This window comes from Cornus florida, unplaced genomic scaffold, assembly GCF_030987335.1.
Source record: "Cornus florida cultivar Cherokee Brave unplaced genomic scaffold, ASM3098733v1 CherokeeBrave_3.0.0_Hap2_Chr11, whole genome shotgun sequence".
In the NCBI taxonomy this organism is placed as follows: Eukaryota; Viridiplantae; Streptophyta; class Magnoliopsida; order Cornales; family Cornaceae; genus Cornus; species Cornus florida.
Genome location: NW_026775581.1, coordinates 49,439,784 through 49,463,628, shown reverse-complemented (window position 1 = coordinate 49,463,628; position 23,845 = coordinate 49,439,784). Strand labels below are relative to the sequence as shown.

Below are 23,845 nucleotides of genomic sequence, written 5' to 3'. Positions count from 1 at the left end.
GGAAATTGGAATTTGGCAATAGGTCAATTAACTAAAGCTTACAAACAAGGAAAGTTGAGTTATGATAAGGAAGTTCCAATTTTAACTTAGTTTGAGAAAATCGAGGAAGAGAAGATTCTAATAACTAGGAAAAGAAGTTGATTGAAAATTCTATAAATAGAAGAGTTGTATTCTATTCAAATGGTCCATGCCAATCAAACAAAATGGCTCAACATCAATTTTATCCCAGTGATTAATACATCAATCAATAGTCTCAATGGCTTTCTTTTTATTAGGGTCTAGCACCACCCACAAAAGGTACATAAATATCAAATTCAATTGACTCTATTTCACCTATCAAATTTCAATTCCCTTGTCCAAATGGCAATTTCCATTGAAGTAATCTAAGTTCCAGCAACTTACTTTTTTCTTGCAATGTTTAATTATATATGTTGATTCTATTCAAAATACTTATTTTATCCAATTGAATTCAATGACAATCTTTAATTAGATTCCAGTCATCTATATTCAGCCAGCTTATTCCATTACACTCTTTATTTTTCACGTAATTTCAATTCAGCCACTTCCTTAAATTCCATTTATAATTCAGCCGCTTAATTTAAATTTATTTATTTATTGCATTTCTTTTCTTTTAAATACTATAAAAAGTCCTTGCATTCAAGACAGAAAAAAAATTTAGCCGAGAGTTCTTCATATTCTCTCTCTTGCATAATTCTTGAATTCAGGCACCAAAAAGAGATAGTTGGTGTTCAAATCATTTTTTGAGACTTTGGCACGCCCACAAACTCCCTCGACCGTGTGAGCCAAAAAACGGTGAACAGAATCACCAAAAACTATTTGGCAAATCATTAAAAAAATAAACGATCGATTAACCCATAAATTACACTAGTTTAAAAAAAATAAAAAATAAAAAATCCATAGAAATTTCGGAATATGAGGCGTGACTTGTTATCATTGATCCTATCGATAGCACAGAGAATGAGTCTACCATCTTGATAGAGATGGTTTTGCTTCGTCAGATATCTATATAAAAAAATCTGGAGTTTCATGTTAAATTGGTGTTTGTTGTTACTATTCATTTGTCCAAATTATTCTTACTACTTTCATGTATCACTTTTTGTGCATGTAAGTACTGTTTCTGTGCACAAAAATACTCTTGTGCATGCATATTCCATATATTACAAATACAAGCAAACACATTTGTGATTATTTGTTACAAATTGAACCAAACCCACGAGACTTGAGTGACCTATATAATGTCACAGCTGGTTGAAGAGCTCTCTCAGTTTCCGTTTGATCGGAACTTATTGGCCACCAACACCGCTAATGAAAATGCTATCAGAGTCATTATAACCATCCCTTTGTTCTTCTTCCTCAACTTCTCTATCACACTTTGCAGCAGACCAGCCTCATGTTCGATTTCTTCGTTAAAATTCCAGTATTCTGCTTCTACTTCACCATCTTTTATCGCCTTCGGGATAGTCACAAGCAGAATCTCTTTGTCAAAGACCCAAGAGTTTTGCTCAAAGTCTGCATTTTCCGGCAATGCAAATGTCTGCTCAAAGTGAATAAATCTGTTTTCGGACTTTTGCCTCTCTCCACTGACCATAAAATGACCACGGCTCACGTGTTTAAGCTTCACCTCGTCCTCCATGAAATCTTAAAGGTAACAATAGTGAGTTTCATGTAATGATTCTTAATTACATTTGCCATGAAAAAAGCCAGGAAACCAAGAATACAATCAAGAAACGGTCAAATATAAAATAAAATAAGTTATGTATCGCACAAAATACAAAGATTTACAGTCTTTTGATTATGTAAAATATATATATATATATATATATATATATATATATATATATATATGTTAGGATCGATTAAACCATCTTGGAATTTATAAATGCATTTAACCAAAGAAAGAATTTCCTTTTTGATGGTTGAATAATTTAATTGTGCATTTTTCCAAGTTCCTGAAGTGAAGCGAACAAGCTCCTCTGTTCCTGTATTTGGATTCTTTTGTTTAAGAATACCACCATATCCAATATTGGATGCATCTGTTTCCACAATTTTGAACCATGAAGAATTAGCTAGGGCTAAATAAGGAATTTGTTTTGCTCTGAGTTTAATCTTCTGGACTGCCTTGGTGTGTTCCAAAGTCCATGGGGAAGGAGATTTCCTTAACCTGGTGTACAAAATTGCTGTATCCTGTGCAAGATCTCTGTAGTGATTTCGAATATAATTCAAACTACCCAGAAACCTTTGAAGTTGAGTTTTATCCTTAATTTCATCTGGAAATTTAGAAGCAAACTCAATACTGCGATTAATAGGTCTAATTTTCCCATCACAAATTTCATGACCAAGAAATCTGACCTTAGTTAAAAACAGTTTTAGTTTAGGAGCAGAAACTACTAAACCACTTCGGTAAATAACATGTTTGAAAATTTTCAAGTGTTTATAATGCTGATCGATTGATTTGGAAAATATGAGAATATCATCAATATAAACTATAGAAAATTCAGTAAAAGGATTAAATATGTCATTCAAAATATGTTGAAATTCTGAAGGGGCATTTTTTAATCCAAATGGCATCACTGTCCATTCATACTGTCCAAAAGGTACGCAAAAAGCTGTTTTGTACCTGTCCTCTTCTGCAATCTGTACCTGGTAATATCCAGATTTAAGATCAAATTTAGAAAAGATTACAGCAGATTGTAACCTATCTAAAAGATCTTTGATGTTGGGAATTGGGTATCGGATCCAACTCAAAGCAAGATTGAGTGGCCGATAATCAATAACCAATCGAGGAATTCCTCGTTCTTTTTCAGCATTTTTATTGACATAAAAAGCTCTGCAACTCCAGGGGGAGTAGCTAGTAGTGACAAGCTTCTTTGCCATTAAAGAACTGATTTCAGTTTTACATAATTCCAAGTAGTCAGCTTTCATGTGGCTGGGACTAGCTTTAGAAGGAATCATGCGATCGGTAAATCCCTTTTCATAGGGTAAAGAAACAATATGCTTCTTTCTGGCCCAAAAAGCATTAGGAATGTCACTACATATTTCCTTTAGAAAATTTTGTCGTAGTGACTCAATTTTCTGTTGCTCAGTGGGTTGTACCAATCTTTGATTAATTACTAAGGAGGATACCTCCTTTTGCAAATAATTCAGTTGCTTTTCCTTAAAGATAATGTTATCTTTAAGAGCATTGATATGCTTATTTACTGGTGGGGTCAAGAACTGGAAAGTAATTGACTGGCCATGTAAATTAGAGCATATTCCATGAGAATCAATTTTCTCAATTGGCATGATTAAAGCTAAAAAGGGAGTACCCAAAATAACTTGTTGTGCCATATTTCTGATGAGTAAGAAAGTAGATGGTAGACAAATACCTTCTTTACAAATGAAAACATGATTAAGTTTATACTTAATCTGCATCTTACCTCCACTTGCACTGGTAAGACCTTGAGTGGTTTTCTCAAAATATTGAGTAGGAACCAATCCTTCCTGTATGCAGTTCATGTCTGCACCACTATCAACTAAAGCAATTGCATTAGTGATTGTGTACTCCTGATTAATTACCAAATTGATAGATATATACCATTTTTGGTAAGTAACTTGATTCAAGAGTTGAAGATAATTAGTACCTTCTGATTGAGGGACTTTTTCCTGGGATGATGAAGGTGTAATTGCAGATTTTGCTTTTAAAAGAGTAATTTCCAAATCCATCTTAGTCTGACGAGACTTTAATTGACGAATTTCTTCTTTTAAAAGATTAATCTCCATTCTGAGATCAAGGAGATTAGCAGGACGTGAACTTTGTCCTTGGTGTTCTAATCTGCTTAGAACTTCTTTCATGCTGTAATGATTTTCTGCTCTCAGAAAATCTGGATTATCCGAATCCTCATTAGATCGTGCCAGAGCAGAACCTATTTCAAAGACTTTCATCTTGATTTGAGGATCCTGGATATGATCTATAAGATCCAATAAGGATTGTTGAGTCGAAGTCAAAACATTTAAGCTTAACCCATTCATCTCAACAATGGCCTTATAATAATCATCATGAGAGGGATTACAAGAACATCTAGGATTTCCAATTTCTGCTTCAGAGGAAGAAGAAGAATGTAATTCCATAACAACATCCCCATAATCATCTGATGATTCAGATTCAGAAGAACTGGTATTAAGTAATAATTTACTTAATTGAAGTCTTAGTTCATCTTCGATGTGAAGACTACTGAGTTTCTCCTTAGTTCTGCATTTGTTTGCATAGTGGCCGATACGTCCACATTTGAAACATTTAGCCTCAGCTTTGGGCTTTCCTTTACCCTTTGCTTTAGGAATATATTTCCTTTTAGGCTTAGTATACTGTCTAGAATTATCCTTTTCCTTTGAATAATTCTTTCTTTTGGAATACTTCATTTTATAAGGTTTTTCAACCTTATTTCTTTTCCTAGGTTTAGGATAAGATAAAGGAGTTTGGTAGGCAAATTGATCACAAAATTCACCTACTTCCTTTCTACCGGTTAATCTTTGTGCTTTTAACTGGGATTGTAACTTCAGATCATTACAGAGAGCTAGACCTTCCTGGATTACAATGTTGACTAATCCACCATAGGTATAGTTTCTGTAAGGGATAGAGATACCATTATTCATATCTCTAAGTTTTTTCCTGATTCTTTCAGCAAAAAAGGTTGGTAAACCATCCACAAATTTTGCTTTCCAATGCTCATGATTTGCATCATTGAGTTGGAGAACCTTTGCCAAGAAGACATCTTTATACCACCGAAAATGAGTTAAAGATGGACATCTTAGATTCTGTAGAAGCTCACGACTCCGTTCACTATTAGCACCTTCAGGGCCAACAAAATGTTGGATAATAGTGGTGATGAGGGTGTAAACCACATCAGGAGCAGGTCCTGCTTGTTGAGTAGCTTCATCTTTAACAAGCTTGGTAGCAGAAAAGATTTCAGCTTTCTGAACTTCAGTGAGAACATTATCCCACCATCCTTTAAGGATTCCTGTAAAACCAGCAACGACAAACTTAGCAATGGTTGGGTCAGTGTTGTTGTTGATTTTACAAACTTGACTATACATCAACATTTGATGAATAACCTCGTAAATCTGATAATCAGATTTGCCATCTATGTTCCATTCATAAATGGTCTTGCCATGAAAAGATTTCTGTGTATGAAAATAATCTTCTTCATACAAGATATCTTGAGGTGTGGGTCTAGGATAATAATATCTACTCGGAGCAAGAGCTGTATTGGAGTGGATATTCTTATCATAGACAATCCTATTTAACTCAGGCATCTGAGGAAAATCGGTTTGGAAAACCTCAATATGAGGAAACACATTATCAGAATCAGAACCTATTTCAGATTCATTATGGGATAAAGTCTGAATTTTAAGTCCTTGAATTTTCTGAGTAAGAAGAGTAAGAAATTCTTCATTCTTCTTAGGATGTGTAAGATTGAAGCCTTGAACTTCAATTGCAGGTTTCACCAATGCTTTGGATAAGGAAGCTTCTGGAGGAGAAGGTTTAACAGTAATACACTTAGTATTAATTGTATTTAACACCGTGCCGATTTCTGTTTCAATTCTCCCAAGCTGGGACCCTATCGTTTGCAAGCAAACATTAGTATAATTGTTCTGCCTGTAAACATGAGAAATTTCTTTCTTAGTAGCATTACAGGATGGATCAATTATTTTAGGTTGGCTATAAGCCTTGGTTTCCACTTTGATACCACTGTCAGGGTCTATCCTTTTCAGAATTAGATGTTCAGTGGGAGGATGGACAGAGTGATAAACCTTATCTTCAGTTGTGGTCCATGGTTTGAAAAAATCATCCAATATGTTTATATTAACAATGGAATGATTGGTCATATAAAACCAAGAAACAAAAGGTATAACCATTTTGCGTTCTTGGAGAAAGTCATAAAATTGATTTTTAAAAAGCTGTAGTTGATTTTGATCAAAAGCTTTAAAATACCAATTTCTGAATTCTTTATATTGATCCTGTTGAAATTCAGTATTAATGGCAATTCTATCTGGGACAAAATCCATTAAAACTAATATTCATGAGGGTCATTTATGTCTACAGGATCATCAAATTGATCCTTGACAGATTCATTTCCGATTCCCATTTCAGATGGAGTTGGGCTGAATTCAATTCCAAATTGGCGACGAGACATACCTATTGGTGCTTTCTCGTAGACTCCTCTTGGAATTTGATTCTGAGATTGCTGTATTCCTTTCAGCGTTAGTTGATTTGGACCAACGACTTCAGGAAGATCTTCCTTTTTGTAATCCGACGAAATCGAATGGCGAGAAGGAGGACAAGAAACATGATAAAGAAGATGACTTCCTTTAGATGATGTAGATCGAGGTAGATCTAATGATTTTCTGAAATTCAGAAAAACATCACCATCTTGGTCCTGAATAACACAGTCTAAGCTATGATTAGCAATTGGCTGTGCCGGGACGGCGTTAGAAATCGTCCAATGTTCAGGAAATGTTATTTCACTCCAAGGAATTATCCTCTTTGTGGCAACATTGGAGGTGTACATATTAGTGTCCCATAACGCTGTTACTCCTTTAGAGTCTTTGCGTATCGCATTTGGACACATAGTATCAAGTACTTTGTAATGGATGCGATAAATAACACTTATCACTTCCGATCCAGGTAAGTAATCATACCCATAGGTCTGAACCCGAAGACTAACTGCCTCATGGATATTTTTATCTGTTAAAGATAAATTCAGACTAGGATAGACATTGAAATAAACCGGTCCATGACATAGACTGGTTTCCAGTGCACCCATCAAGGAATGGTGAAATTTCAGACATCTAGCATCCCGAAGGGTTGTTTGAATACAAGCATCCATACCTAACAAGGTTAAAGGTTTAAAAGCAATTTGAATTAAACCTATATGGATGTACTTATATTTGTGCATGTGCCTCTGAAGGTCACGGAAAGACAATAACTTAATTATTGTATCTTTTGTGCTTAATTGCATGGTCTGTTCCATGGTCTTGACAGTCCATAGATCAGTTAAATTAAGCATTCCGATTTTGTAAATGCTCTTAGCACTTACTGGAGGGATAGTCCATCTGTTCAATTTATTTTGAACATTGGTCCATTCCACTAATTCAGTATTTTTTACCAATTCTGAATCCTGATTTTCCTGTACTCCAGAAGAGGAGGAAGATGGTTTTAACATGTCTGTTAAATATTGTTAATGCTTTAAGGTCTATATAGTATAAATATTATAATATTATATAATGAACAGTAAGTTATTATTCTGTCTAACTTATGTTTAAACCTGATTCAATTATGGGTCGTCCAAAAGTCGCGTTGGAATATTTAACCCGTTTTTGCATTAGATTGCTGCACAGGGTACTGTTTCCAGTAAAATTACAATTTGTCAAATATTTTTGTACAAGACAGATTCAAAAAATTGTGAGAGGAGGATACCTATGTATTCTCTCATACTCCCAATGTTTTTTTCAAAAAATTGTGAAAATATATGGTAGGTGGCGGCTGGGGGATTAATTTCAGTTGGCCCCACGTATCTTTTTCAAAATCTTATTATTAATTGCCCCAAACTAATGAAAGTGGAAATAATATTACCTTTTGTTCCCTTGAAAGGTCTCATAAAAATAATTCCCTTTGAACTTTTTCAAATTTTGAAGTCCAAATTATTAACAGTTCTTATTGTAAAATAATTTGCATTATATGAGTTCAAGTTACATTATTATGTTTAATAAAAATTCATGATTTTTCTCGTCAAAAATTTTGTTAGATGGTATTTACAAGAAAAATATCTAGAAATATTTGTTACTGTCTATCAGCATGAGTACTTGGAAAGGAGAAAAATGACAAAATGCCAGTAACAATGATATCATATATATTAATATTTTTTATTCTATAAAATGCCAACAACAACATTTCTCACCTGTTAAATAACAAATTCTATAACTTGCGATATTTTGTTTATTTAAAATGGTTCATTTAAAAAAACAAAAAAAAATTCACTCAAATTGAAACAATTGCTGAAGAAAAATTAATAATTTAACAATGTTTTTTTTTTTCTTTACCACTTCTCTTTTTACATTTAACTTATTACTTTCTCTTCTCCATGTCTTTTTTCTTTTTGTTCAAATTTCCATTTCTATTTATTTAAGTTGCTTTTTTCTTATTGTTTGAATTATACTTTCCCAATATATACATACTAAGACTAATATTATTTAAAAATATATATTCCAATTGATTTATATATTTTTAGAATTATTTGTAATTTCTGGCTCTGCCACTAATTGTAATAAAGACCGGAACCCATGTCTGCAACCCACGAGACAAAATAAGTCAAAATCAAAGCTCATTTTTTGATTTCGAAACTTGTTGCGACCTGAGTTGAAACAAAAATCAGACCACAACCTCACAACATTATTCATGCTATTATATATATATAGAACCTTTTTAAACAATTAACAGACATTAGCGGAAGAGAAATAGCAGGTTATTTTTAATGTTATAAAGGCCTCAAAACTTAGTATTCCTCTATAAACCCTAAAAATAAAAATAAAAAATAAAAAGGTCATATATATGCAAATAAATATGAAAGAGATAATTTCAATACCAGGAAGATGAACTAGTAGATAGTGGCAATTCAAGTCCTGGGTCCAACCAGCAAGAGGTGTGAACTCTTCAAATATGAATCTGTCCTTGGCCGCCATTGATGAGCTATGGAATACCGGATAGTTCTTTGTCTATATAGTTGTTTAATTATAATGAAGCTTTGTGATGATGAATATATATATGCAGACTTATATTAGTATATGGTGAGAAAATTAATGAGATGGTCCAAATTCAAATAGCTTTTCTTGTAAAACTTAGATTAGCAGCATACTTATTCCAAACTTTTCCTGTGGGAAGTGTGTTGGGTTTTGGAGGCAAAGCCTATATTCTCCAAAAGTTATTTAAAATTCCACAAAAAGGATTATATTATTCTGACTGCAAAAGAATCCGAACAAAGAATATCTTTCCTACTTTATTCTCTTCTCTTCTTTAGGTTCTTCGATCTGATTCCAAGACTCAACTATATATTTGTCACTACTGTTATGGGAAAAACTTGTTCTATATTTATATAGTATACTTTAAAATTGTACAAAACAATACATATTCAAATATTATGATTGTTCAACACATTGGGAATTTACAATTATAACATCAAATACAAATTTACAATTAATTACAAAATAGAAATAAAAGAGTTGAAATTACAATTAAAAATTACATAAAATAAATATGCATAAAGTACACTTACCTCCCTTATAGTTAGGGTTTATTACACTTACCTCCCTTGAGTTTTGGATAATTACAATTACCTCTCTTTTAGTTACGTGGGTGTAACAAATCGACCACTGTTGTCAATTTCACTAACAGTCAAAGATGGTCAATACTGATGTGACAAACTTTTTAACTTCATATGACAAATATAGTGAAGACTCTTTTGTCCAATGCTGCTTGTGCGAAAAAAACAATTATATCTTCAACTCACGGCATTTTCGTTAATATAAATTTCTTTAATGAAGTCTATATTTCTCTTTTTGCATAAGTATTAAACAAATGTGTTTACCCAATAATTATATATTTGAAGGGTATATTTATCATATGAAGCTAAAAATACTTATTACATCAAGGTTGACTATCTCTAACTATTAGCAAAAGTGACAATAGGAGTCGTTTTGTTACACACATTGACACATGTAACTAGAAGGGAGGTAACTGTAACTATCCAAAACAGAGGGAAGATAAGCATAATAAACCCCAACTATAAGGGAGGTAACCGCATTTTACCCAATAAACAATGTAGAAAATCTTGCTGTGAGATAATGAAGCATGTGTAACCATATCGCTCTAAAGTCACATTGGCCTTCCTATGTTGAGTTGCAAACGGTCCAAATACAAGTTCACAATACAACCCCAAGATGTTCTTAGCGAGGTCTTCTCGATCTATATGTACGCTCATATGAAGAAAAGTTAGAAAGTTGTTATCTCATTGCCCACAACATAGTGATAAAAACAAGATGAAAAAAAATTAAGAAAATATATATAGCACAAGATTTGGAGCATGCAAAGAAGATGAAAACAAGGTCCCAATGGCATAGTAACGTTGGTAGGGATTCGGGAGGTAAGTCCTTGAGGTTTTCTTACACAAACATACAAGACACTTTGAATGAAAAATAAGATTAATGTATTTGATCCAAAATAGTTGGAAAAATGTTTAGTTGAATTGACATTCTCATTACATCATCTTCACTAAATTTTTTTGTAGAGATTTTATATTTGCAAAACGACCTGTCAACCGCGCTTAGTCCAATTGGTATCATTCCTTCCTTTCAAGTGGGTCCAAGGTGAAGGGCGGGTATATAATCCGATTATCTAATCTATTAAACCATGTTATTTTTGTTCCATAAATTTGTAAGAATTGTTGGTTTGTGGCTCAGATTCTTTAAGATTGTTGCTCTCAATAAGTTGGACCAGTCGGACTATTGCAGACTGGTTGCACTTTGGGGAGTTCTAAAAAGTGCGACCGGTTGAATTATTACGGACGAGTCACTCTTAATTTGCTGATTTGTGTAAAAGACAAATTTTTATTTGGTTTTGGAAGCCCAAAGACTCAAGGAGCAAGGCCGAAGATTTGGAAAAAAAGTTTCAGTTTATTAGGTTGTTATTATAGAGTTGTGATTGATGTGGTTACTTCTTGTTAGACAAAATAGGAGAATCCTTGTTCAAGAATGAATGAGTTGAAGACCGTAAATAAAGATGGAGTTGGTTGAAAAGGTGAGAAAGATTAAAGATGTAAGGGGTTGTGAGTTTTATAAAGAGAGGGAATAGTACATGCAACTCCTTAGTATGTAGCCTGACTTGATGAGTGAGTGAGTAGATTTTGACATGAGTATGGATGTAGTCTAATTCAGGGTTTTGACATATGTGGTTGTAATTCTCTTTCTTAATACATATCGAAATCTTTCTTTCCATGGACGTAATGCTAGATTACACGAGCCATGTAAAATGTTGTGTTGTGCATGAATACGTTATCTCTATATATGCTTGTATAATTGATGTGATGATGAAGTTTTTGCTTATGTAATGAATGAGAGATTTAACTCGCAACAAAAAACAATCATTGAATGGATTAAAGAGAGTTCATATCCCGACTAAAATACACTTTACATCTTATCTTTCACACATGCACAAATACTGTATATATATATATATATATATATGTTTAATGTATCAAACCCATACCAATCATTACATAATATATGGTGGGTTATTGGGGGAGTCAAAGCAATACAAACTATACCAGCCTTGCATATCTGGTTACAATGGCAACTGCAAACCAAGTTGAAACTCGCCCAAGGCAGAAACCAGCAAACCCACACAAGACCCTTAATTTGAGTCAAATGCAACTCAACAGTACTAAATGGTACATTACTTGTTAGAGAACTCTGAAAAGTACCTTTCAAAAAAAAAACTCTGAAAAGTTGGGCACAGTTTTTTGTCCAAATGTTCCAACTGCATTTTTGAAGTACTATATAGTTTACAAATTATCATTCATTGTTTGAATTATCACAGTCTCTCTGTTATTCTATACAGAGTCAGATAATATGTCAATGTGATAATATCTTACAAATAGAAGCAAACCCACGAGGACTAGTTACTTATACAAGGTCACCGATTGAAGAGTTCCCTAAGCTTCCATTTGATCGGAACCTATTGGACACCATCACCCCCAATGAAAATGCTAGCACAACCAGTACAACCATCCCTTTGTTCTTCCCTAACTTCTCTATCACAATTTGCAGCAGACCGGCCTCGACGTCCCTCCAGTTATTTCTGCTATCGTAGAAAGCTTCTTCGTGGTCCTCTCTCTCATTCTCGTCCTCCTTGTGATGTTTGTGGTCTGTATTATGATGTTTCTCATTAACATGATCTAAATTTTCCTTATCTGTGTTTGTTTCCTCATGTCTGGTTTCTTCCTCATCACTGTTGGCAATTCCATTCTCGGACTCTTCTTCTTCTTCATCATCATCTTTTATTCGCTTTGGGACAATCACATACAGAATCTCGTCTTCAAATTTCCCAGTCATTTTCTCAAGGTCTGCATCTTCCGGCACTCTAAAGGTTTGCTCAAAGCGAACATATATGTTTTCCGACTTTTGCCTTTCTCCACTGACCATCGCATGACCATGGCTATCAATTTGAAGCTTCACCTCGCCAATCTTGAATTCTTAAAGATAAAAATGAGAGAATTTCATGTAATGTTTCTTATTTACCTTTGTTATAACAACAAACGCCACAGAACCAATAAAACACAAAAAGAAAAAAAATAAAACATGCTGCACACTATACACAAAATTTACATGATTCAGTAATTTCATTATCCAACCGAAAAAAGAAAAAAAAAGAAAAAAAAAAAAAGAAAGGAAAAACCTACTTTTTTATTTTTTATTTTTTTTAAACAATTGTGTAAAGTAGATCGAACTATTTGTAGCCACAGTCCTAGCCAAAAAAAAAAAAAAAACCTTACAATTTTCAAATTGAGCAAATGTGGACAATTTTTGAATATGATGACCAAATATTTAAACTGCGTTTAGGACAAAATAAATTTAAGAAACATTAATTTCAAAATTTTTGAAATTTTTTTTTGGGAGTATTTTGAGATTTTGAGAATAAATGAAATACCTAAAATGCTGTTAAATTTTGGAATTGACGACCCACTAAGACAAAATGAATCAAAAAGGCTCTTTAATGTTGAATCATTTTGCCTCAAAAACGCTCTTTAATGTTGAATCATTTTGCCTCAAAAAGGCTCTTTCAAGTTGAATCCGGCCACGGCGCGAAGTGAAACAAAATTCAGCCAACAAACTCACAACATTCATGCTACTATAAGCTATATATATATATATATATATATATATATATATATATATATATATATATATATATATTAATCTGAAACTTTTAAAACATTCAGACATGAGTGGAAGGGAAATAGCAAATTATTTGGAATGTTATGAAGGCCTCAAAACTATGTATATATTCCTCTACAAATGCAAATTAAAAGAATCATATGCATTTAAATATATATGAAAGACAGAATTTCAATACCAGGAAGATCAACTAGCAGATAGTGGCAATTCGAGTCCTCCGTCCAACTAGCACTAGGTGTGAACTCTTCAAATCTGAAACTGCTCTTGTTTGTCCTATTATTCGCCATTGACGAGCACCGGCCGGATAGTTCTTTCTTCGATGGCAGTTGCTTGATTGATAATGAAGCTTTGTACGTGATGATGAATGCATGCAGACTTACATTATTTTTATGGTGAGGAAATTAATGATAGAGATAGATTCAAATTCACATTAGCTTTTCTTGTAAACTTAGGTTATTCCAAACTTTTCCTGTTGGAAATGTGTTGGGGTGGTTTTGGAGGCAAAGCCTATATAGTCTCTATACAATAGGAGGAAAGGGAATATTCTTTACTTGGGTCCAAAAGCCCTCTTTTTATATGAATCATTAATCTGTTTACAATAAGCATGCAATTGTGAGCAGAGATATCAGGTGATGCATAAGGTGATGACCAGGTTTACTCATCATGTAAAAATTTCTTTCCAAAGAAATCATCGCATGGTTTAAGAGTACATAATCTCAACCAATCACAACTCGTTCAGATTTTTACTTGCATGTAGAATCATATAAAAAAATTTCCTAATTCCAAGCCCTCATTGGACACCTTCACCTCTTTCTTTCTTTTTTAACCTTTGCAACTTACTTTTAAAATCCTTTATTTATGTTTCTTTGTAATATCTTATTAAACTCTTTTTATTTGATCTTGGAACCAACTTTAATGGTCACCTGATATCTTTTACTCAATTTCTTATGTAATTTTTTACAAATTGCGACTGTAGGACCAATTTTAAATTTGGGCACACAATCGGAATCCGAATTTCATAGAATATATATATATATATATATGTAATTTTAACTTTATACGTCCGATAAAATTAGAAAATTTATCTCTTAATACGTCCGATTTGTGCATATCTTTGCACATGAGTCATGCTAATTTCTCCTCCGTATGGTTCCAATTTTATGGGACGTCCCTAAGGACCCAGCTTAACTACTATTTGGAATATTTATGAATTCAAAATTAATAAATTTCAGTTTTTAGTTTTACATTTGAAGGAAATGAATGCTAGAAGAATTTGTTCATTTTGATGAATTTTTCACACCTAAAACCCTATTTTGATGTAGTGTTTGTGTTTGAGGAAAAAAAAAAAAAAATGTAGTGTTTGTTTTATACATTTAGAAGGAAATGAATGCTAGAACTTCTCGAACCCTCTTTGACCTCAAATTCCATTGTTGATTAATTCAATGCGACTTCGCCTTTTCTGCAATTAATATATATATGTGTGTGTGTGTGACTTTGCCTTTTCTGCATTTAAAAAAAAAAGATAAATTACAGTGACATCCTATGTTTTCTTAAAAGACAGGTAGATACAACTTAAAGTCATTTTTGAGCAATAACACCTTTTAGATTTACAAACTTGAACAATGACACCCATTTTATAAAAAGGAGTCAAACACCGCCTTAATTGACATAAAATGTTCAATATGCCTCAAGTTTTATTTTAATCCTCCAATAAAATGACCAAACTACCTTCTGTCCATCTCTATCTTTTGCAATCCCTATTTGGCCCAAACAGACTCTCATCTCTCTCTGTGATAGATACATTATTTGTTTGTTTGTGTTAATTTCAAAAATAATGTATCTGATCAAAGACCAATATTTCCTTAGATTGAAATATAAATTACATAGGTACATTCTAACATTTTCTTTTCGGAATAAACCACATGCCAACAAAAGCATTGCTTCTTGTTTATACGCAGGGACGGACCATATATCAATTTTGTCATTTTGATATATATATATACTTACAAAATATTACTTTTGTCCCATTAGAATTATTTAATTCTGGGTCCGTCCCTGCTTATATGAAACCAAAAACAAAAAATAGCCCCTCTTTTACTTTGTAGTTAGAATAGTTCAAATGAAACAATTTAGGTGTTTATTTTTTCCTCGATACCATTATGATTTAATTTTATGACCTGAGAAGTGTAATTTCTACATCATTTTCGCTGAGTAAGCTTGATTTTTTTTTTTTGGATTAGGCTCACTGTTAATCGCCAAGATAGATTCAGATTGGCAAGGATTTGTTTAAATTGGATTTGAATTACTATTATTTAACTATAACACTAGTGATAATGCAGAATCAATTAAATATATATATATATATATATATATATATTCAATCTGAACCTTGCAAATCTGTTTCATTCACTCCCTCAAGTTTTTATTAGTCAGTATATATACTCGAGCAATTGTAATATAGTGAGAAAAAACATAATCAAATATATATTGCCTCTAATTAGAGAAAATTGAAAGACCAGAATCAAATGAATATTATTATCCAGAGAAAAGAAAGCGCACCTAAAATGACAAACACTTGACAGTTATTGGAAAGTGTGCATGGTTCCCCACTCTTCCCTCCCTATTTCTCATTCTCATTTCCTTTCCTTCCCTTCATTTAGAAATTCTTCTAGTTTTATACAAACCACTCCCCACTTGACTAACATACCAATTTTACGGTTGTTACCCAGAGGCCATTGCCAAAAAAACCAATGGTGACATGCCTTGTAAATATGTGTTTGGTAGACCATATAGAGTTCAAGTGCCACAATCCAAGTCTATGTGAACCACAATTTCAAAATAACATATATAGTAAGTGAAAAGTGATAATTAACACAATTAAAGAACCAAAAAAATTAATGACACAGACAACAATGGAAGGTATTATTAAGCTTAGGTTGTTTTTTGTAGTGCTTGTTGTTCTAACATTTTCAACCATAGAGGCAAACATTGCCCATTTTGATGGTTTCTGGCAGAAGCGTGCCGCAGAAGCCAAGAAGGCCACTCGCAAGGCCTACCATCCCAAACCTCATGAAGTTTTGAATCATTTCAACAACCACGTTCACAAGTAAGTCCTTTTTTTTTTTTTCTTTTTAGTTAATTGGTACTTACACATACGCCTCCACTGATGTTCAAATCATACGCCACTAACTTGTTGGTCACAAGTACGTCCATTCTCTTTGTAATTTTAAAAAAAAAATATGTATCAATATATATATGGTACTTAGTGTTGATAATGAAAACTTGTTTTGTGGTGAAGAACTGTGGGTAGTAACAACAACACAAGAAGAGAATTACACAAGTATAATGGACCTTGCTTGGCCACAAACCCTATTGACCAGTGCTGGAGGTGCCAAAAGAATTGGGCACAAAACCGGATGAGGCTAGCCGATTGTGGCCTAGGGTTTGGGCGCAAAACCACCGGAGGCAAGGGCGGGAAATTTTACGTGGTCACTGATCCGTCCGACAATGACCTTGTAAACCCTAAACCGGGGACCTTGCGCCATGCAGTTATCCAGACACAACCATTGTGGATCACATTCGCGCGCAGCATGGCAATTAGGTTAAGCGCGGAGCTTATAGTGACGAGTCATAAGACCATTGATGGGCGCGGAGCTAATGTGCACATTGCCAATGGTGCTGGCATCACTATACAGTATGTGAAAAATGTGATCATCCATGGCCTCCACATTCATGATATTAAGAAGGGTAATGGGTGCACGATCAGGGACTCGGTGGATCACTATGGTACTCGCTCGGCTAGTGATGGTGATGGTGTCTCAATCTTTGGATCTGTAAATGTTTGGATTGATCATATTTCCATGTCCAATTGCTATGACGGACTAATAGATGTTATCCAAGCTTCCACAGCTATTACCATCTCCAACTGCCACTTTACCCACCATAATGAGGTAATCCAGAAAAAAAAAATTATTTTTTATTTTTCGATAATAGGGGTTTTGCTCGACTAATCCACAAGACACGTGGAAAATGACCCCTTCACATGAATAGGGTAACACTCCAACCATATCCATGGTCGTGGCCTCTAAAGAATTGATCGCACTCTAGAGAATTTGAATCAGAAAGCATTAAGTTCCAGGTTTCACCACTGGAGCCAACCCGGGAAGATAATCCACAAATATTTCCATTGACCATCTTTTTATTTTCAAAAGAAATAGAATAATGCTACCTAACTGATAAGTTAGACCTAATAAAAACTAGTCCAATGACTTTTATCCGAAGTTTAATTTATCAGCTCAAATATCATTTTTCAAGAAATAAGGATATTCAAGCCAAAAGCCTAAACTAAATAAACAAGGCGAAAAAAAAAAAAAAAAAAAAAAAAAAAAACCATCAATATACACACACATGTTTGAGTCGCACCTAATAGTGAAAAAAATCATTGGTGGAATGGGTTTGAAAAAAGAGTTGCGGGACCGGAACTCGCCCATTGACATCCTCAAGTAATTGCATGCCATAAAATATTAGGTAACACTAGCTAGGTTTGGGAGCTCAAAAAGAATTTGAGAATTTTGTCCACAAGCGATTAAGCTAGGCTTGATATTGATATTATGTTTGCAGGTGATGTTGTTTGGAGCAAGTGATGGCTACTCCGAGGATGAAAACATGCAGGTTACTGTTGCTTTCAATCACTTTGGGCAGGGGTTGACACAAAGAATGCCAAGGTGCCGATGGGGGTTCATCCATGTCGTAAACAATGACTACACTCACTGGCACATGTATGCTATTGGTGGTAGCCAACATCCCACCATTCTTAGCCAGGGAAACCGATTCATCGCTCCCCCCGACAATGCTGCCAAAGAGGTACGTAACTGCACACGAATCCGGATCCTCTCCATTACTTTTCCTCGCTTATGCTTAATTATATGGTTCGGAACGCGACACGTCAACTAATTAACTTATGTGTTGATTTTTTCAAAATAAGATGGTGTTTGGATGAATAAGATTCTTAGTGTAAAGAAAATTTTGAACAAAGATGGATGCATTTGAGAAAGAAAAAAAAAAAAAAACCATTATCAAAGACACAAGAATTTTATTCATTGCAATTATATATAAATATTGATCCTAGTGAAAAAAATGTAGAAAAAAAAATGATAAAATATGAGTTGATGTGACACTTTCTGAATCATAACAGCAAGAATCACGGAATATCAAATAGAAAAAGTAATACACCCATGAATACTACCTATTTTCTTGCACATTAATGTGTGTGTGTGTGTATATATATATATATATATAGAGAGAGAGAGAGAGAGAGAGAGAGAGACATCAATCAAATGCTTAAAATTTGGACAAATAACACTCTGCCATAACATTTATTTTAACTATATAAGTCAGTTAAGTTTAAAAAAATGAACAAATAAGTACTTTAAGTAGTAGAATATGACAGAAAATCACATTTAAGTGTGCTTATATTAAGTAACAAATTTATTAAATTGCCCTTTTAGTCTCTCAAAAATGCCTTTTACATATAAACATCATGTCCCTCTCTTTTGGTTAGGGTACTTTGGTCATTTTACATTTGTTTTGTTTTTCACATTTTTATTCAAATACATAAGGGCACTTTAATCTTTTAATTGCTCTACTGATTACTGGCAAAAATAAAAATTAGAAACTTTTAAGAACCTATAAGGAGTTATATACCTTATTTGCATATCACATGAGGGTTTATGGCACGCAACCTATATATATATATATATATATATACATATACATATGTGCGGGCATAACTAGTTTGTATGCAAATTTTGTAGTAATGTTTGTTTTGTGATGGTGTAGGTGACGAAGAGGGACTATGCAGATGAAAGTGTGTGGAAGAATTGGCTGTGGAGATCAGAGGGAGATGTTTTCATGAACGGAGCCTATTTTAGGCAATCAGGCGACCCAAAACAGACCTTCTCCAAGTCTGATTTTGTGAAACCAAAGCCTGGGAATTTTGTGAACATGATCACACGCTTTTCCGGTGCTCTTAAATGCATAAAAGATAAGCCGTGTTAAACCATACAATCTTGGACAAAATGAAGATAAAAAAAACCATAGTTAAAACAGGAACCGGATTCAAGAGAAGCAGACGCTAAAGAATTTTGAATAGTGATATTCACACCGAATACTTGCAGTGAATTGCCTAATCAAATAATTTTTAATTGGTTATTTATACCAAATTAATATAACTAAGTGGAAGATTCCACTTCCTTATTTGTTACAGAATTGCCCAATTAATAGAGTAAGTCTAGCAATTCACTTCAATTATTCAAAAGAATTTTATATTTCATGGTATTATTATTTAAATTATTACTCTGGGTTTTAGTAGATGATCCGGGGAGTTAGAATATCAATGAGTGAATAAGGTGGAAGTTTAGCAAACACTCAGTTGATTATAACTTTTTCGTTCTTAATCGTTGATGTTTCTTGTAAAATTTTGGGGTCATTTCATTGTAAACATACTCTATAATATGAAGTTTCCTACTGCACAAATAGAATGAAATTGGTTTTTTTATTTATTTTTTATTCGGCATGTTAATTAATTATTTTTTTAATTCTAAAAGAAAAAGAATACAAGAATTAACATTAGAGCTCATAAAGTGCACTCTTACGCGATAAGTATTTACGAGGGGATCTGAATTATCTTATATTTTTCATATCATATTTTTATAATGTGCATTATCAAATTGAAAGCGCAATACATTACATCATTGACATAATTTGGATTGTCCGATCGTGTGGAATGATGGGACACAGTGACTACCGGCCAATGATTCTTGAAGAAATATAATTTGAAATGCGCCTAACATTAGAATGTAGCATCTACAAAAAGTTAGACCATATTAATGAGTGATAAGACCTTGCATTAGTTAGAGTATGTGCATGCATCAACACGTGAGCTTCTAAACTTGGATTTGACTTGAAAAAGGGATAGAGTAATGTCCTGCTTTGGGAAGAACATGAATTCTATGCTCGGAACCCTTTCCATCATGTGTTAACCTCCATGGTAACGGATTTGGATTTCGTCCGATTTATTGTTGATTCAGTCCAGATTTTCATGACCACCGTTTTGTCACTCGACGCTCCATGATTAAGTTAATAAACTCGATAACATTTTAGTCAAGAATTAAAAATTTCACCAAATACTTTTCAAACCCATTTCGAAAAACTTTTCAGACTCTTTCACCCATCATGTGTACACACATGCATAGATATAATTCATCATCAATGCATACTACCCTTTATTTATATATATATATATATATATTATAACTATGGAAACCCCTAAGCATGGTCCTTTAGACCCGTCCCTAGAAGATAAATCACGAGCACAACCAGTTAGGTCTAGATTAGTGTACTATCAGAGGCTCGATAGAGACAAGTTCCAAACTCTACGAAATTGCACGATTCTCCATCATAGCCTCTGACTTCCGATTCTACAAACTTCCATAGGTCTCTAAGCGAGTTGCTCGAAACTAACATTATAAAGGTCTAAAAAAATATAGTTCTATATATAACCCTAGATCCAACTATAACCACCAAAAAAGCTAATATTATAGACTTTGAAATCTTGAACCGAAAAAAAAAAAAAAAAAAAAAAAAAGAAAGAAGATCATATGAGAGAATTTGAAATCTTGGTATGAAAATGTCCGATTATCTGTAAAACTTGGTTGCTCCCCTGCCTGCTAACGGAACTAAAAAACCTATGTCCAATTACAGTAAGAATAAGAATAGATCGTTGTGTTGCCTGAATGGTTAAGTTGCACCCTCCTCCTCCTCTCCTTTAACCACTAACCCATAATTGATAGACCAAAAAAGACAACCTAAACCAACTCAACGTGAACAATTACAACACGTTTTGGTCGCAAAAGTTATCAACACAATATGACTAATTCCAACAACTTTCCTTCCCCTTATGCTCTTAACTTTCCCTTCCTCCCACTCTTCCCCACTGCAACACAACCGTAGACCAACCCCTTTTCAAATAAATCCCTAACCAAACGTTTGCATAACTTATATAACACATTCTCTCTCGCTTTAACACGATTATAAAATTTTGACCAAAACTATTTGGTGTATGAATGTGTTGGGTGCAAAAATTAGATAAAATAGACTATAGATGATTTGAACACATATAGGAGACCTAAAGATGCTATGGAAGATAAGAGACAGGGAGCGACCAAAAATAATATCAGATGAGATTATTAAAAATGACTTTTAAAAGTTAAATAATTGGTGAATTGACTTTTAAAAGAACAGATTGGAGAGAGAATTCATGTGGCCGACCCCCCACTAGGATCAAGGCAAGGATGATGATAACGATGGCATGCTCTTAACCTTTGATAAGTTTTTTGGATAATGTTAAAGAGACATGAATACCTTCAATCTGCCTCCAACCAAAACTATCACCAAATGCATGATTCGCATGAACCTGAGCACAAGAAATTGTTCTTGTAACCAGTCTGCCAAACAATTAAGGAAGAGAGCCATCAATTCTCAGGCACAAAATACAACAATTTCCTCGGAAACAATACAAAAAATAAAATATGAAATAAAAAATTTTAAAAAGAAATAGGCCCCTATTCATTAAGCTTATACAAGGAGAGGACCTGAAAAACACCTTCTCCCTCTTTTTTTGTATATACTGTAACACCACAGCTGCTAAAATCTGCCATTAACTGCAGAGCTTAAAGAATCTGCTTCAGCAAAAATTATTCCTCTTCCATGACAAGGCCTCCGATTCGTTGTCGCCTCTTGTCAAACACAGCTTTGAAAGACGCGCGCTCAGCACGGAGTTGCTCTTGGAATATGCTTCGCCCCTTTGACTCACCAGTGTTCTGGGTGGATGTCAGATTCTCTTCTTCTGGTAAGGGGTTAGCCTTCTGCAAGTGTCGAAGTACAAGTTATAATCAATTTACTAGACTGGTTTCTTGTTAAAAAAATAAATTAATGAATAGTAAGGAACTAGAAGTGAGGTAAAAATATATATATAGTGATAAAGAAAAGCCTCAGTTTAGTTCCAATGTCAAAAGCCAGATGGGAAAAACAAGCTACTTCCAAGATGGATAAAATAAGAACTATGTGCAAATCCTAAAACCAAGTGTCCTTTTTTAAAAAGGGAGAATATTATAGATGAATATAGGCAGTTGAGATATTTTTAAACCAATCTGCCTAAATTAGAAGGCCAATTGCTAGATAGATAACTCACCAAGTTGTATCCAGCACCAGGCCCAATCACTAAAGAGAAGACTTTTGCCGTTTTGGCAGCACCTATTGAGAAGCCGGTATTGCCAACCTGATAGATAGGCAAATGGCAGTATATTTAAGTTACAGGAAAAGTAGGTGACCTGAAAAGGCTATGTAATAAGACCACCAAAAAACTCAAAAAGTTAGGAGATAAACTCTGCCTCCACTTCAAAAAATTAGAAAGGAGAAAATGCTCGGCAATGATTCGAGAGTAGAAGATGTGCACAGAAGTAAATCAACATCAAAACTACACTAAGCCATTAAATAGACACAGCACATCACTATAGTCATCATCATCCTTTGCCTTAATCCTCTATGAATGAGGTCAGCCACATGGACGCTCTTTTTTCATTCTTTCCTACTATAAGTCATCTCTCCTACTATGTTTTTAACTTTTTCAAAATCATTTCTAATAACTTTACCCCGTGTTACTTTTGGTAAACCTCTGATCTTACCTTTCTATGCAAACTACTATTCCTCTTCTTACGAGAGCATCTATATGTCTCCATTATATATGTCCATACCAGCTAAAGTTACTTTTTCTTATTTCATCTCCAATACGTGATACTCCTAATTATTCTTTCACACTGTGATTAGTAACCCTATCTCTACAAGTCACTCCTAGGAAGCACGGACACTTCAAAATGGGCGAAAAATCTGTGTCCGACACGTGTCGGACACGGACACACGTCGGACACGGACACGCGTCGGACACGCCCCGACACATGTCGGACACGCCAAAAAAGGTGTCTGGAATTTTTTTTTTTTTTTATTTTCGGACACGGCACAGACACTCCGCGGACACGACACGGACACTTCTAGAAATTTTTTTTTTTTTTTTTTTTTTTGAATGCTGATATGTTCTTTTTTTTGTTTTGTACTACCCTTTTGATATTGTAAATGGTAAAAGTCCTAGGTCAAATGATGTATGGGAATAGATTATAGTACACTGACTTGGTTTTTGTATCTTTTTTGGGGACTAGCCTTTAGGTTTTTGTGAATGTTAAGTACTAACAGTAAAGTCCTGAATGTTAAATAGTCATTTTTTTTTTATAAGTAAAAATATATTAGAAAGACGTTCAAAAGGGGAACGCGCCCCTGATACACAAAAACGAAAGAGCAAAAGCCAAACCTATGGACCAACAGAGTCCAATAGAACAAAAAAGTCATCGATCGAGGAGCAAGTGCTGCCTCTGACATAGCAGAAAAGAGAGCGTAGGATAAAAGACTTAAGGTTTGCAAAAGACGATTCCTTCCCTTCAAAGTTTCTGTTATTTCTCTCTCTCCAAATACACCACCAAACACAATGTGGGGCGACCCTCCAAAAATCACGAGCATGACCAGAAACAGGGCATCTTCTCCAAGCATTAATTAATTGGAAAGAGTGCTTAGGCATTATCCACTGAACGCCAAAAATACTAAATATGAGATTCCAGTAATCAGATGCAACAGGACAATGCATAAGAAGATGGTCCACGGACTCACCATCAGTTTTACAAAGACAGCACCAATTAACAATGGTATTACCTCTCTTACGCAGATTATCCAATGTTAA

At 34.0% G+C, this 23,845-nt stretch overlaps 4 protein-coding genes across 4 annotated transcripts in view; 1 reads left to right on the top strand and 3 right to left on the bottom strand.

The window, feature by feature from the left end:
* Window positions 1-1,091: 1,091 nt before the first annotated feature.
* On the bottom strand, window positions 1,092-8,807 carry LOC132285742 (16.9 kDa class I heat shock protein 3-like). Its single transcript, XM_059787938.1, has 2 exons — window positions 8,640-8,807; window positions 1,092-1,659 (listed from the first exon to the last, which is right to left on the bottom strand). Exons 1-2 carry the CDS (start codon window positions 8,734-8,736, stop codon window positions 1,283-1,285), a joined length of 474 nt encoding a protein of 157 aa, XP_059643921.1. The 5' UTR covers window positions 8,737-8,807; the 3' UTR covers window positions 1,092-1,282.
* A 2,549-nt stretch (window positions 8,808-11,356) lies between these two features.
* LOC132284033 (uncharacterized) lies at window positions 11,357-13,391 on the bottom strand. The gene is made up of 2 exons (XM_059786092.1): window positions 13,181-13,391; window positions 11,357-12,299 (listed from the first exon to the last, which is right to left on the bottom strand). Exons 1-2 carry the CDS (start codon window positions 13,287-13,289, stop codon window positions 11,731-11,733), a joined length of 678 nt encoding a protein of 225 aa, XP_059642075.1. The 5' UTR covers window positions 13,290-13,391; the 3' UTR covers window positions 11,357-11,730.
* A 2,523-nt stretch (window positions 13,392-15,914) lies between these two features.
* On the top strand, window positions 15,915-19,693 carry LOC132281049 (pectate lyase-like). Its single transcript, XM_059782786.1, has 4 exons — window positions 15,915-16,108; window positions 16,301-16,952; window positions 17,623-17,865; window positions 18,841-19,693. Exons 1-4 carry the CDS (start codon window positions 15,915-15,917, stop codon window positions 19,057-19,059), a joined length of 1,308 nt encoding a protein of 435 aa, XP_059638769.1. The 3' UTR covers window positions 19,060-19,693.
* A 1,738-nt stretch (window positions 19,694-21,431) lies between these two features.
* LOC132283996 (uncharacterized) overlaps window positions 21,432-23,845 on the bottom strand; it is a 45,021-nt gene continuing 42,607 nt past the window's right edge. Inside the window, exons 12-13 of the mRNA XM_059786058.1 lie at window positions 22,253-22,339; window positions 21,432-21,926 (exon numbers count right to left, since the gene is read on the bottom strand). Coding sequence (XP_059642041.1) covers window positions 21,756-21,926; window positions 22,253-22,339 — 258 coding nt within the window. The 3' untranslated portion in view covers window positions 21,432-21,755. The remainder of the gene's footprint in view (window positions 21,927-22,252; window positions 22,340-23,845) is intronic.